General features: G+C 40.2%; 1 protein-coding gene across 2 annotated transcripts in view; it reads right to left on the bottom strand.

Moving 5' to 3' along the window:
- stard13b (StAR-related lipid transfer (START) domain containing 13b) overlaps window positions 1–11,517 on the bottom strand; it is a 44,546-nt gene extending 33,029 nt beyond the window's left edge. The window contains exon 1 of one of the 2 annotated variants that reach the window (XM_042486610.1): window positions 11,117–11,517. In XM_042486610.1, coding sequence (XP_042342544.1) covers window positions 11,117–11,240 — 124 coding nt within the window. In that variant the 5' untranslated portion in view covers window positions 11,241–11,517. Of the gene's footprint in view, window positions 1–3,976; window positions 4,221–11,116 lie in introns of those variants that run through there. The other variant, XM_042486609.1, reaches the window with a different exon arrangement.
- Window positions 11,518–15,719: the final 4,202 nt, after the last annotated feature.

Below are 15,719 nucleotides of genomic sequence, written 5' to 3'. Positions count from 1 at the left end.
GATTTTTGTTTATGATGGCCTGAATAGAAAATAATGGACACACATGCATTAAAGAAGTATGTCACTGCTAATAAGATGGTCTTTTCTGAAACTAGGTTGTCTATGCTGTAATGACACAAAACATTTTAAAAAATGATTTGTGTGCTATACTATATGACTAGAGGGAAAAAAAGGGTGCTGTGACATTTGCTTTTGCTCAAGAGGTAGAAAACCTAAAACTACCAGTATGCACTGCGCCACAGTGGACCTATAAAATCTCCCACTAGTATGTGATGTAATACGAGCTTGGACATTTTTCCACAGGCAATATGAAGGTGAGTGTTGAGAAGAAACAATCATGATTTACAGTTGAACTGTAACAATTGGATGATATATAGGCAACACAATTACAGTATCTTGGTTTATATTTGATTGGGGCTGCTTAGTTTTACAGTTTGAACTCAATATTTTCAGCCTGCATTATAAGAAACCATACAGCACCCACTTCTTGTTCACAAATTTGCCTATTACAGCCAAACACTTACTATATGTTACCACATATTACCATATTTGTCTGAAATCATTTTGGGGGACAAATAGGCAAAACAGTAACAGAATCTTGGTTTATATTTGTTCATCACTGTCCAGTTTTACAGTTTGATCAAAGTTTGAGCCGAGAGAAAGGGGCAGGTTTTGTCCATGGTGGCATACAAAAATATGGATGTAAAATTTGTAGTTTGAGTAACAGCCCTAGAGCCAGTGGAGTTGAGCTGAAAGATGAGCAAGGAGATCTGGGCGCTGGGAAGATGGAGGGAAGTATACCACAGTCCATCTACACATACTACCCCTGTTGTTATGATGCAAAACTGGTTAAAAAAGGCAATGTATCTCTTTAAATACATGAGTAGCAACAGCAGCTGCAGAAATCCTGAGAATATGGACCCTTAATAGGAATCGAGGCAGCTGGGAGCAGAAAGCTGCAGAAACACAGTAGCCTCTCCAGAGTGATGGAGTATGTAACACTCCTCCAAAATCCAAGGAATATTTCCCGAAAAGAGCCACATTCCTCCAGTGAAAACAGGCCATTTCCCTTACACAACAATCCACTGTGCAGAAGTCAAACGCCTGTTTCTCCCACAGCTGTGCATTTATATCCATCGACTCTCCAAACTGAGGAGATGTAATGATCAGACAACAGGAACCTGTGGGTCTACGGTCCATCCTGGTATTTTGTCAGTGGCTAGTCATGGTGGACTCAGTGAGAACCCACACACATAGCTCCTATGGCTTTGAAACGCTATCAAATCGGAAACATGACTAAGACCCCGCAGGCTTCCCTGGAATTCGGGGTGAAACAATACATGAGCAACCCTGCCCATCACCATGGCCCCCTCTCACTTTCAACCTGCTAAGTCAACAGGGCCAGCCAGCTGGAATGCAGGAGCCACTGCATCACAGAGAGATCAGTCCTGTGGCTCTGCAGACATTCCCTTAACCCTTTAAAACCTGAACACATTGGCTTGATTTCTCCCTAAAGCTTGGGAAGAAGGCAATTTACAACTTCACAAAAAATAGCCAAAAAATGCAAGAAATTTGTAAAAAAGTTACAAGAAAATTACCTGAAGATAAACAAGAAATAAAAGTGAAGAACAAAAATAATCAAGAAAATTACCTTAAAAGGTTCTTTCAAAAAAGATGTATATATTATTATATATATACTTTATTAAATTTCATTTAATATTTAATATTATTATATTTAATATTTATATTATATTTTTAATAAATAATTATGAAATGTAGAAATATAGAAAACGATCTAGACATTTCCCTTGTTTTCTTTATAATAATTATCCCCCAGGCAAATTTTCAGGTCATTTTTGTCACCTTTTAATTTTTTTTATATTTATTTTTTTTGCAGTTAGCTGGATATTTCTTGTCAAGTTGCTCATTGCATTTTCCCTCATGTTTTTAAAGGAAGTCAAACCAATTTTCTCATGCTTGTAAAAGGCAATGAAACGCAGCACAAGAAAAGTGATTGCAATCCAGGTGTTAAAGTGTTAAAAAAAACTAGCTCGCCATCCCTTGCATTTAAAACATGTGCATCACTCAAGGTGATTCAGGAAATACGATTCATGTAGGGTGAAAACGTTGCTCTTGCTGCCACACTGCAAGAAAATTGCTCAATTAAGGCATTTAGAGCACATCAGATTAAAAAACAGCAATTACCAAAATAAGGCAAGAAGATTGCATAAGACTGCATAATTACAGTACTCTAGACAGTCCATTAAAGTAGTTGGAAAAGAGTTTTATCTTTTTTAGTCTTTTATCATCTTTGAAACAGATAACTGGAGATAATTGTGTTATTCACCATGTGTGAGAAATATTAGTAAAGTTTGTATTCATTTTCTCAAACTGCTAAAAATGATGTGGGGTCAACACATTGTACAGGTTATAGTTCTATATTTGCAGCAATTTGATGTGATTTTGAATACATGTAACTAGCTTAAAAAATTGAATTTTTCATGGAAGATGAGGATCATAATTGTATATATTAGGTGGAATTTAACAATTAATGATTTATGATATTAAGGAGTTCAAATATAACAGTTCAAATCTTCAGGTTCTCTTTGGTCACTGAAAGTTGTTAAAAACCATAGAAAATGCCAAATTCTGGATTGAAAATGGTCATACTGCAGTGAAATTGAGGCAAACTGCATTTATAAGTATTTCAGAAATCTCCCCTGACAATAAACGTACAAGTAAAAGCTGTAAAAATGACTCGATACCACTTCAAACATGTACATATTTCTGTCCTTGTCACAGATGACCTAAATTGTTAGTTTGCTGTCAAACCAGACATCTGTAATCTGAAAACACATGCCGGGTTACAAGACTACACACGCCTGCAAACATTAGATCGTGAAGATCTCCACCCGAAAACAAGCGTACGTACATGCAGCTCCGGGACATCTTCACACATCAAGCCAACACAGTGAGCTCTGTGTATCCGTCACGTCGTCATAATCACAGAAAAATGCCTCGTGCGCCGCCTGAGTCCTCTGCGGTGATACGGGAAATCTTGCTCACACAAGAGGCTGCATTATCTTACTCATGCTTTCGTTACTGTGACTGAGAGGAGAAGTATGCTGTGTGATGCCATCTGATGGCTGAGGATGATGACCCTTTTTTATGTCATGAAATGCAGCAAGCCTTTAATCCAGCATCAGGCAGCTCACATTTGCAGGAGGGAGCAGGAATGGCAGTGCTTTCTATTGTTATGCTTCCCTGCCCCCTCCTGGGACTGACCTTAAATCTCCAGGTAAATGTGAGAGGTTACAGGCCTTCGAGAGAGATGAGTGGCAGGATCAGCCACTACTATTGCTCTCCTGACTGTATTCAGCAGTCCACAAATAAGCTGAGAGCTTGTAAAACTGTCAGACATTCATTGATATCTCTTGTTTACACTGTGGGCTCAACTCTTGTTATGTAACAGATCCTTCAGCTTATCACCTAACAGCGTTCACTATGGTCAGTCAATACTGAGTATTCACCACCCTTGAATACATATTGGCTGAAGGTCAAGTTTGGCTTTGTCTGCAGAAAAACACACACCTAAACACACTTTGTTATTTGTCTCTGAAAGATTATTTCTATTGAATTCCACCTTCATCGTGAAATAAGTGCACAAGGAAAAAAGCAGATCACACAGGTGGTCACACAGGTGCCAAGCAGCTGATCCCAAACGAACAGGATGCCATTGCTCACTTGCCACCCAGTTATTGAGCATTCATTCTCTAATAATCATGTGTCATATCTTATTCACAACATGTTCTGACTACCAGCTTGCTTTGCTGTTACTCCAAACATTCCAGGAGGTATGACAAAGAAGGATTTAGTTTAACAGAGCTGGCTCTTCAGCCAAAGTCCTAAAGAGAAGTCTGATTTTTAAGAGACCAACAGTCCAAACTGTCACTCCTATCCGAACGCATCTCCCTACCTCCAGCAATCTTCTTGAGTAGTTGCTGCCTGGCAATGATCCTGCCCAGCCTGTATCCGGAGCGTCTGCGGTGATGGTCCATTCTCAGGTAGAAATCCTGAGTCTCCGGGGTCATACTCCCAAGACACTCGCTGCCTGTGGACTCTGGGAGCTCCCGAAACATAACTGAAACACTGTACCCCAAAACAAGCCCCTGACCGCTGGCTGATACACAGTCACTCACACACTCTCCCACCAACAGAAAACTTCACACTCAGGCGCAAAAAGCCTGAAGTGAGCTGAGGAGGACGGCGCAGCAGAGCCTAGGGGGAGGAGTGCCAACACTTCAGTCTATGTCTGCAGGTCATGTGACCACTGGGAGGCCAATGGTGTGGACGCTGTGGGAGTACTGCCCACCTTGCTGAGCTGAATCCAATGTCTGTGTGAACGCTTGTCAACTTCCCCCTGCTCTGGAGGGAAATATAAATACCATTGGAATGCCTCTGAACTGAGTAAGGAGAGGAGTGGAAGAGAGTGGGGTGTGGGAGGGCTTACAAAAATAGTGGTTTTTGGACCCGCCCTGTGCTAGAACAACTCTTCTGCTGTTGCTGGTCACACAGGTGCCAAGTTTACTGGGCAAGAGTTGGTCTATGCCATTTTAGAGAACGCTACAGAGGGGAGAGAAAGAGAGGCAGAAGTTGTTTTCCTTGTTAGAAAATGCTAATTTCTGCTCCCCCACCCCCACCACATGACCCCTCGCTCCAGCCACAGGAAGGCCTCTCAGCAGGTCTCCTCAAAGTGTCACCTCCTCAGGGGAAAAGAAATTTTAGCTTGAATACATATGAGTGACCTAGATCCCCTTTACTCAACACAAAGGAAAGATCAGGCTTCAGTTTGTCATCTGTTCGGTTCTGATGGCTGCACAGTGACAGGAATGAAAGCTTCTATGTGACACTTTGTCGCTTGTCCATACGAAAATATAGGATATATTAATATAGGAAGATATTATAAATCAATGTTCACAGTATTTTTGCAAGATGGCAATGGTCGTTACCATTTTGCACTCACAGAACTCAAACTGTGACTTGAATTAAAGTTGAAAAGACCCAACAAACCCAAACAAACAAACAAACAAACTAAATAAACCATTGGTGCTGGGAAAAATAAAAATCCACACTATATAATATATTAATAATACATTATGATCCCCATTAATGTATTTTTAGAGTGAAGATTTGTTTTTCAGCGTGCAAACAGCCATTGTGCTTTTCTTCCAAAAATCATGACAAGAGTTTTGAAGAAAAACAACAAAGACTAAGACTGGAGGAATTCCCAAATTAATCATGATTTTTAAAAAAAAATCATCACAAATGCATGTGTAGCCACAGTCAGCTGGTAAAAATTGACAACAATTTCACAAAAAATGTTGATTTTAATTTTGTGCATATCTGAGCAGCTCCTTCATTTTGTGTGCATTGCATCATGGAAAAACAGTGTCCATCAAAAGCAACTGTGGCATTTTTGTAGTGTGAACATCAAAACCTGCCATGTTATGTAAACTGTATGTTGGACATCCCTCCCTTAGATTTGGTGGTAAAACTAAAAATCTGTCAACTTCTGAAATAGCTGCAAAAGCAGCTTACACCATCTGGATAGAATATTTTTCAATGGAAACTTAAACTTGTGTTTATCTCAATTAAAAGTCAGTTTCTTTCAGTCAGCTTACAAAATGGAACAACAATCTCGTCACACCTGAGGGACACATCTGTTCAAGCCGACCAACCCGGCACCAATCAGAGCCCCTGCCACTCTACTTGTGACCGTCCTGGCCTCTGCATACAGGCTCGTCTGTGTCGTATAAGCATGGCGCCATACATGTGAATATAGAGCGCAAATGGGCAAGCCACCAAGTCAAACACAGCCCCTGTCTGTTTTGCTCCCTTACTGGCAATATCCACCCAAACTTAAGCTCACAAAGACCACAATTCAGTAGCACACTTCAGAGCCCGCTGCCCGTTTTCATAAACCCCTCCTGGGTTTAATGGCCCTCTCCACATCCTCAGGTGGAGCTATTTAAATAAGTGATTGTTGCTTTTTAAGGTACAAGGTGATGGTGTGACACCATTCTGATGATCTCACCGGACTTTTTACACACACAAACACCTGTGTTCATTCATACTGTAAAAGGATTGCTTCAGGTGTCAGATGCTAAAAAAGTGAGTGGCAGCATGTTGGCAACAGCTCAGTCTTACTGAACCCACGTCTGTGTTTTCTTCCCCCTCTCCGTCTAGACGAAGAAATTCACTGAGTGCATCACACGTATCGCATTACGGAATCAATCAGCCCCTGCTATGCAACATCATAATGAATGAGATTAATGGTGTTTTCGTCTCTGCCTGCACTCAAATGCCTCAGCGGGAATTGTGAAAGAGCTTCGAGATCTCCGGCGTGCTTTGTGGACGTCCCTGTCTTTAACTTTGTGCTGCATGCCATGAAGAAATGGCTGTGGTGTGTCCTTAGAGGGAGTGTTGTGTGTCAGGCACAGTGACTCCAGCCTTTATCAAACTTGTTCCAACACGCCTCTGTCTAAGCTACAAAGCTCAACAACTATACAGCATGGCAACAGGAATCCAGACTCACGTGACACACAGACACAAACATACACCAAAGCTCTGGAAGATGCAGAGATTCAGTGTTCATCACAATAAAGGCAGTTATTATTACTGTGTGATGACAAATTAAGCCATGTTGAAATGCAACTCGAATGCAGCCATTTAATGCGTGTCCAGACTGTATTTATTCTCTGTTCCAGCTCTCAGCTTTAGGTGTCATTATAAAAATGGGAATATATGTTCTAAATCACGGAGTCGAAGCTCGGAGGCCACAGATGATGAGTATGGAGGCAGTAAAATGGGGTTTAGACACTGCTCTGATGTGGTTTGATTCAGTGGCAGACACATGTAATCTGCACTGGGCAGTTCTGGCTCTGGTGTGGCGACGTTTCCTGTGGTTAAGGCTTAAGAATAGCCCCAGTGTGACTGAAGATTTCCACCTCGTCAGCCACCGAATGTCTGAATTCTGAGCTCAGGTCTGGAAGTAAATCACACTTTAATACTGTAAGAGCTGTTGAACTGCTGAGAGGGTAAGCTGGAGCAGTTGAGAAGCGCCTTAAACTGGCCTGATCCAGTGGACCAACTGGATGGTTCTCTACTGGTGACTTTTTACCCACTGCAGCTGTGACTCAACACAGTGAAAATCTCTCCGTACGTAATGATTCAGAGCTTAATCTCATCTTTAGTAGCAAGCACTCCTCAAGCAGCTGCATAAAGCTGCTGGGTTTTCCCCAAAACAAAGGTGTGTCCCAGGATCTTCATGAGTAAAAATAAAATACACATTTTAAGGCTCCAGTGTGTAGAATTTTGTGGGTATATTTGCAGAAATGGAAATTAAGATAAAAAGTTGTGTTGTGTTTAATCACCTGAAAATAAGTATTGTGTTTCTAAATAGCCCAGAACAGTCACACCAAAAACTGGATAATTTGGTTGCCTGTAGAAACCTCCTTAATGTCTAGATCTTAAGTTTTCAGAGAAAAGGTGGGCACATTCAGCAGCTGCTGGCAGCTAGCAGCCCAACTCTGACAAGCCAAACAATATAGGGGAAGCACTGATATTTAACCTGAAACCGCTTTATTCAGTATTTTTTCTGGTCTCAATCCCCTGGTCCGTTTGTTTTTGGAAAGAAAGAGACCTCTGCAGATAATTTGGCTCCCAGTAAAAACCTCTTGAACAATGAAAACAAGGAATTCCAACAGGGAGTTCACACCTGATCACTAGATGCCACTAAATCTTACACACTGCTCCTTTAAAGGAAATAAATAAGATATGGGAGAGGGACAATATGCTTCTTGCAGTAAAATTGGGGATGAATAGATTTCACATCATATCCAATTAAAACATAGTGGCATTGTCTTTATTTCCAATTATGTGAAGAATGGCTCTGGCTGAGCACTTGGACTCATTATTATCAGAATAAAATGCTGCTTGCTTGTTTAAAAAAACATTAAAGTGGTGCCTTTCACAGAAATGGCTTTTCAAAACATTCTATTGTTGTATTATTCATGGTGTAATGTGTAAATCACTGCTTTGCATTTTTCTACAATGCTCCAGCAATATTTCCTGGAGACTGACATATAAAACCTATGGGGATTTAACATAGGAGCAAGAAAGTGAACTTAACCACCAGGATGCTAGCGCAGCTTGTATACCAGATTACTGTGGCACCTGTGCGAGCACTAATTGACGTCCTCATGGTAATAATGTTATTGTGAAACACACAAAATCATATATTACATGTTAATAAAGCCACAAATTATAAGTGCTTCTCCACTCAAAAAGGTATCCATATCTAACACACCAAACCTCAAGACTGTTGAACCAATCACTGAGGTGTTGAATATTACAAATTTGCAATTTTAAAAATGTGTGATTTACAGCCCAAGTTTCAGCTGCTTAACAACTTTAAGTCAATGTCACTTTCAGTGTTGATGATTTCATACATATCTAACAAAAAGGCTTATGTATAGTCTATGGAGTTGACAGCTCACATCTTTCTGTATTTGGCTGTAACAGTTAACACCTATTAATCACATGGGAGTGGATGAAGCCCACTGTGTCTTTTTTTTTTTTTAATATTTGCTCACTGCAGAGTGACCTCCAAAACAGCAACAGGCTACAGGTACAGGATCACAGTCAAACAATAATGTTTCATGCAAGGACTCCACACTTCTTATCTGATGCACTGATGTACATAGTTTAAGTCTACCAGACTGGAGTCACTGCTTCAGTGTACAAAGAGATTCTTAGCATCTCTCTCTAGAAACAATCTAAATAGAATTATTTGGCTGTATATAGACCACCGTGTGTGATCTGACACACATGAATGTCCTCGTTGATTGGCCACATCTTCTCTGATGAGCTGTCAGGGGTCTAAAACAACTGACCTAAATTCTGATTTCCCTGGAATATGTTTTAGAAATGAAAGTCAGGTTCTCTCCTCCCTGCCCCAAATACCACATCAGCCTCTGATACAACCTGATGCGATATTTACCATAAGCTTGAAGAAGCACAGAAATGTATATTGGCAGCATCAACCATGAAAGAGAACAACAGAAAATGTCCTAACTATAATGACATACCTTTGGTACATCTTGTCAAGTCAGTCAGCTGCATCAGGTCTTTCTGTGTCGCCTTGTTTAGTGTGTATATAAACAGCTCAAGGCCTCAGGACTGCAAAAATTGCCAGATGCATGGCACACATCACGGAGATACAGACTGTATAAGGGAGCAAATGCAAGTTTAAAGTAGCAAATATCAACGCTGGACTCAGCTGCTGCGTTAGTATCGTGCCTCAGCAGGCTGCACAGTGAGTCTCAAACTCCCTGCACAAATAACTGTATGAGATTTAACAACAGCTTTGAATCATATTAAACAAAGTGAACCCACTTGGTCTTGTCTCTATTCATATGACATTCAGCACTTAAACTCTCTTCTAATGAAGACAGAGGTTTTCCCAAATGGGGAGCTGATGTGGTCATTTCACAGCACCTAGTGGTAGACTTAAGGCACTGCACAAATGATTGATTTCCACTCCACAGAATCATTACACCACACACTGACATCTAAATCTTCAGTTTCCTTCAAATGTATACTAAAGTAGCTTTAAATTAAAAAAAAAAGTTTAATGCATCACATTAGTTAATTACCCCCTAAGATAAATTGGCAGTATTTGAGTTAAATATTCAAATCTGCAATTACATTCATTAATGGCAGTATAAACTGGGTGATTCTAGATTTCTTGTCATTTAAAACACATTATGCAGAAATACAATGTTTGCTTTAAGAGACTTGACTTTGGACTTCAATAACATTAAAGTATGGTGTGGGTGAACAATGCCTGGCAGCACATTATGTCTTGTCCTCCAGAGAGACAGGTGCACTTTAAGAGCTTGGAGACAAATATGAAGAGACCATTTTATTGGAGTTGCATTGCAACTTATGTCCAAGTTTATTAACAACTGGGCATTCACACAAAGCAACTATTTAACTATGTAATATCTATATTTGAAACTATGAAACAGTCTGTATTTTCTTGAAAACAGCGTGACTAAGAAACTGCAAGATTGCCAGAGGACACACTCATGAAATGTTGAAATAAATGACATGCTATGAAGTAGCCTATAACATAATTAAGACATATAGGGTCCGTGTAAGATAGATAGATAGATAGATAGATAGATAGATAGATAGATAGACAGCACGTTTGAATTTGTTTTTGTGTCAATTTCAGGTTCTCTTTGAGCACGTGGACATCTTTAAACCAATATCAAACAGGAAAATCACGCTGAGCTTTCATGCACTCTCAATTTAACAGTGCAAACATTACTTATCAGCGCCACCTCGCGGTATGCACGGTTCCGTGGTCAATGATTATGGATAAAAATGAACGCTGTACAACAATATTGTGTTGCCATGGATTTGACACACGTGTGCAAAATCCAATAAATTGATTATATTCCTTATTCAGGCTTGCATTAGAGTAACATATCACACATCAGCGACATGCATCATACATTTTCAAAAACATCAGATCCGAGCAGCCAACACTGGAAGATCCCCTAAATCGTATTTTGGAGATTAATTTGAAGAAGTCTCCAGCTCTGCCAAAACAAGTTAAACAGCTGTACCACATATGATGCTGAAGTGAAAACAATATGGCAAACTGAGATCTTCGTCAACTACGCCACAATCTCAATACTGACTGTCATATTTAAATTTGTAATATGCACTGGAGGACATGCACATTAAATATCTAGTTTATCAATGCTAAGCTAAACATGTTTTGCACCGCATCTACTGCCGGCTCATTAGAGAAAAAAAATCTGCTAATACTAAGACAAATTCATACAATTTATAAAACTGTTTTTTTTCTCTCTCTCTAGAATACCAAAGTTGCATCACCTTGATGACACAATAAATGATACCGCTCAGATTACTGCTATCCAAAACATACAAGTGATCATCACATAAGTTTGAGCTTTGGATGTGACCCCCTCACTCTGCTGTGTGTCAGCGGACCTGGGTGTCCCTGCAGCGGGGAACTGACCTGCCAGTCTCCGCTCTCTGACATTCTTCCAGAGTAAATCCCAGGCTTTGGATGTGGAGCTCCGCAGCTGCTCGCTGAAAGACCGCCGGAGCTTCAGTTTCGCAGAGTTTCTTCTAGATGTCATCGCTAATCCTCCACTCGGACATAATAACAAAATCCTCTTCGTGTCTCACAAACGCGTCTTGTTTAAAGTCTCCGACAGATAATTACCTTTAATTTTTTCCCGGTTAGAAACTTTATTTCTACTGTGGCAGCAAACCTGGTCCTCGCTCTTCAGCTGTCAACATTTTGAAGTAAAAATAAATATTCCTCTTGCTTAGAAACGGAAATCAATAAAACGAGTAAAAGTTACAAACTGATTGTAAAGCACCAAGACAGACTTTCACACTTCACACCAGATGTGTGCGTGCGTCTGTATGTGTGTGTTAAAAGGGGTTCACGCACCGCAAGCGCTTCACAACCGTGATACCTTCACTTGCTGCAGGAAATATGGGAACTACCAGCTATGCACATATGATCCACCCAACAAAATGTTAAGTATGACTGGAGAGGAGGAATGGGGAGCAGAGGACTGATGGTAAAAACAGACGGTACAATTGAACATCATTTCATGATAGTATATTGCATGATATGTAAATATTAAATTTGTTGGCAATTAAATATCACACTTCATGACCTGTCAAATGCTCAGTTTTATAATGTTCTATGAAGGTTCCCCAGTACCAATAATTCATGTAACCTTTAAAGAACACCAGGCCTCTGTATAATGTTCTGTCACGGTTCTGTGAATACTGATGGTTCCTGCATGATGATTTATCCCAAAGATCACGAAAAGAACATTCCTTCAAAGTTTCCATAACTGTGAAATGTTCCAGTAAGGTTAAAAAAATATAATTATATATTTTTGGACCCACATTATTTATCTCACATGACTGTTGCAAACACAGTATGGTAAGAAAACTCTTCTTTGTGCACTTCCTGATCTGTGCAATTTATTCAAGCCCTGAGTTATCTGTCATAGTTATATGTCATCCCATGTAATGTGTATGTCTGCATGCAATGCTGCTTTTTCAGCAATTGCGGGTGGGGTCTCCTGTAGAGCAGCACACTTTTTAAGATTTACAAATAAAAAAATCTAGAAAAAAAGACACTTAACAAAGGTGGCAATAAATACAGATAGTAATTCCAGAGGGAAAAAAGTAATAGCATTTTTTTTTCTATTAAACTAAAAATTGTGTTCAAACAGCTGAGAGACCACAGTGGAATTAGATTACATTAAAATATAGCATGTATTAATGCTGTGATATAAGAGTCAAAATGTCTCGATGCTACAGGTCACCCCATGTCAATTTTTCCCTTCAAAATCTGTTGCAGCACTGAGGCAGATGGTTGTTAGAATAAATACTTTTAGCAGTTTAGTAGAATGGCAATTTTGGCATTTCATTTTCACACAAAAAAAGTTCAAATGAAGATGATGTGATACTTCCTCGGGTCTGTGCCAAACAATAATCTCTTGCATCTAAAATGTGATTTGTAGAATCTCTGTAGCACCACAATGCTTCATTAATGATGACACATTGTGATGCATTATACCTTAATCAAAAATTTGCAGTTGTGATTTGGATATTGCACTTGGTCATATTGCAAATTCAGTAAAACTTCAAATAACTGTGCAGCCCTACACTAGACCATATACATTAGAGTTTCCAATACAAGTCTGTATTTTGTCTTTTTTTTTAGACCAACAACACCTCTGACAAGACTTTGAAGTAGGAAATACAGATTTACAGAGAACACCTGAAGGCATCACAAGCTGCAAACTGCTCAACACCCCACCACTAACACTACAAACACACACAGCCATGCTCAAATGACACAATTCAAATCTGAGCATTCACATTCTCCAGTGCAGTGTCTTATTTTATATAATCAGAAAAACAACAATATGTCAAAGAGAATCGTTTTTACCTACAGGTACTCCATTTTTTTGTGTCTGCTTCTGAAACATTTGATTGACACAGACCTATTTATTAACTATTATTAGGATTCCGACCTACATTTGCCATCAGCAGGATGTCATGTATTATCTTAAAGCTTAGTGAAAGTTCAGCGAGTTCTCCCAAGGTAGCAGGTCAACCTTCCAACAGACACATAGGTTCAGCTTCAGCACCATTTGCTTCTGTTGTCACAATATCTCGCACCGCAGATAATGAAAAGTAAAGAAAACCTCAGCTCGTGTCAGGGCAATAAACACGATAAGTTCTTTTATAAGGCTGCATACTCGACACCAGCTTCAGTAATCATCAGAACATAATTATTTCAGGAATTTCCTCCTATTATTGTGTGCCCATTCAGGCAGCGCATGACCTCAGAGTGGTGATATCATATCGGCTAGGTTAATTTCTTTCTTCGGTGGCTGGGATTACTGTTATAACAACTTAAATACCATTATAAACACGCAGTCTTAACACAGACTGAATGGCTGGAGACTGACAGTTTCTTAAATGAGCAAATCTTTGCTGACCTCAGTTTGCCCTCTCTATGTGAAGCTGAGCTAACATTACTTCATTTCAATAAGTACATAGACCCCATTTGCCACCGAGCAACACGGATGATTTACAGATTATTACAAGGTCACATGCTGAGACATCTGAGCGTGCAGCGGGGGGAGAATATTAATGAAGGGCTCACTTTTCCATTTGCTCTGTCTAAAAGTGAAATTATGTGCAGCCAGGAGCAATAAGAGAGGGCCAGTGAACTGCTCTGATCTTACTGGATCTGACATTAAAACATTAGCATCTACATATTTCAGGTGGAGGCTCTGCTGAAGACAGATTTACAGAAACATCAAAGCTTGTACCTTCTCATGGAGCAAAACATCAAAAGTTTCTGCTCATGCGTGTGACAGCTTTTCATCTGTGTTTGGATCGAACTGAATTTGTCACCGATATTTTAAGGTTTAGCAGGAATGAAAAATATGTGAGAAAATATAGCTGCTTTGATGGTTCGGTGTGGGTCAGGGGGGGAACCTGCTCACAAGTGATCAGCATGTTACTATTTTCAGCCCCACTCAGCCCCGAGCTAAAATGCTGCACACACACAAACACACACTTGTCTGGAGAACCTGTTTCGTTTGATCCTCTGACTTTTTAGGAAGGGTCAGGGTTAGGCTGAGTCAAGCACTTTGTTTTCCACCGGTCACGTAAAACCAGGAAGCTTACAGAGAAAAAGGCTGAAAGTTAAAAAAAACTCTGGCAATTTAAAACAGGTAACAAATCCCTCCGTAATTCAAAATAATAGCCCAATTGACTTAAAATGAAGGCATTCATTTACAAGACAACAGATTTTCAGGAGTTGGTTTTTTTTTCATGAACAAACTAGGGTGAGGGTTTAGGATGGTGTTATCAGTGGTAACTGTTGTATGGGCTTGGGTACAGATCTTGGTGCTTTTAAAGGTATCAACCAAGTTACGTTGGTCCAACTGCATAATGATTCACTTTAAATCAGTTGGTCCCAAATTTCGGTTCCTGACAGCGCACCTAGATGAGAATGGTGGGGTCAGGCTGGCAGTGGAGCCTCCGCAAACTGCCCTGAAGCTGGAGCTGAAGCTGGAGCTTCATGGCGCAGACAATTGAGCACCATAGAGCTGCGGGGTTCAAAAAGATGTGAAAGCACAGCCATATGCCCTGAAGCCAGGAAGCGGTCTGCAGAAAACCGTGGCTACCTTAGGGGTGCTTTGTGGTGGAGGCAACGGACCTCAGCGGTATCGCCAGGTTTAGAGGGATGCAGAAGCACCAGAAAGTGCCCCAAGGCTGAAAAGTGCCAAGAAGCTGGGAAGCAACATTTTTGTTATTACAGAAAGATTAAGGTTTCGATAAATGGTACCATTGGGTACCGCTAATGTAATCATGGTACCAGCATCAGTACCACTTCAAATGTGAAAATTACAGAAGCCGGTGAGATACACAGACAGGGACTCACAGAGACTCACATGTACACACTGCCGTATACCACAACAAAAAACAGAGAAGCTCGAATTACCACACACGCAGAGGGTTCATTCTCTGGTCATGATAGCATTACTCCACTTTATCTTTACATACCAGCTAGTTGTTCGCTACTGCATTGATGTTTTGATATAAACAGTTTTTATAACATCACCTGTCCATTTTGTTACGACTGCTTTGGTCAACATTGGCTGCAAACAGGATAATGAATCAGTGTACTAGATGCAAATGTTGTAAACAAAATCCAGGCCCTGTGACTGACATGGCAGGAATGGACAGACAAACAATACCATCCCTGTTAGCCGCTGACAGTAAAAGTGATGGAGGAAGAGCAGCAACAAGATTCTGACCTTCTCGACATGAGTCACCAGAGAGGCAAATACAGCCTCTAAAAAAAAAAAAAAAACTTGTACAATAAAGATGCGCATTATCGCGGGCGAGGATCATTGTGGCTAGACGATGACTTAGCCTGTGGAGCAGTGCTTGGCAGTGGAAGTAATAGCAGATGCATAGAGAGGAAACATCAATCAACTTGAGAATGTTTTCGCTTCGCTGACTCACCCACTTGTTTGTTTTGGCCAGGCGGTTTTTAGAAA

The sequence above is a fragment of the Plectropomus leopardus genome, chromosome 5 (assembly GCF_008729295.1).
Source record: "Plectropomus leopardus isolate mb chromosome 5, YSFRI_Pleo_2.0, whole genome shotgun sequence".
Classification (NCBI taxonomy): domain Eukaryota; kingdom Metazoa; phylum Chordata; class Actinopteri; order Perciformes; family Serranidae; genus Plectropomus; species Plectropomus leopardus.
This window is presented reverse-complemented; position numbering and strand designations above follow the sequence as displayed.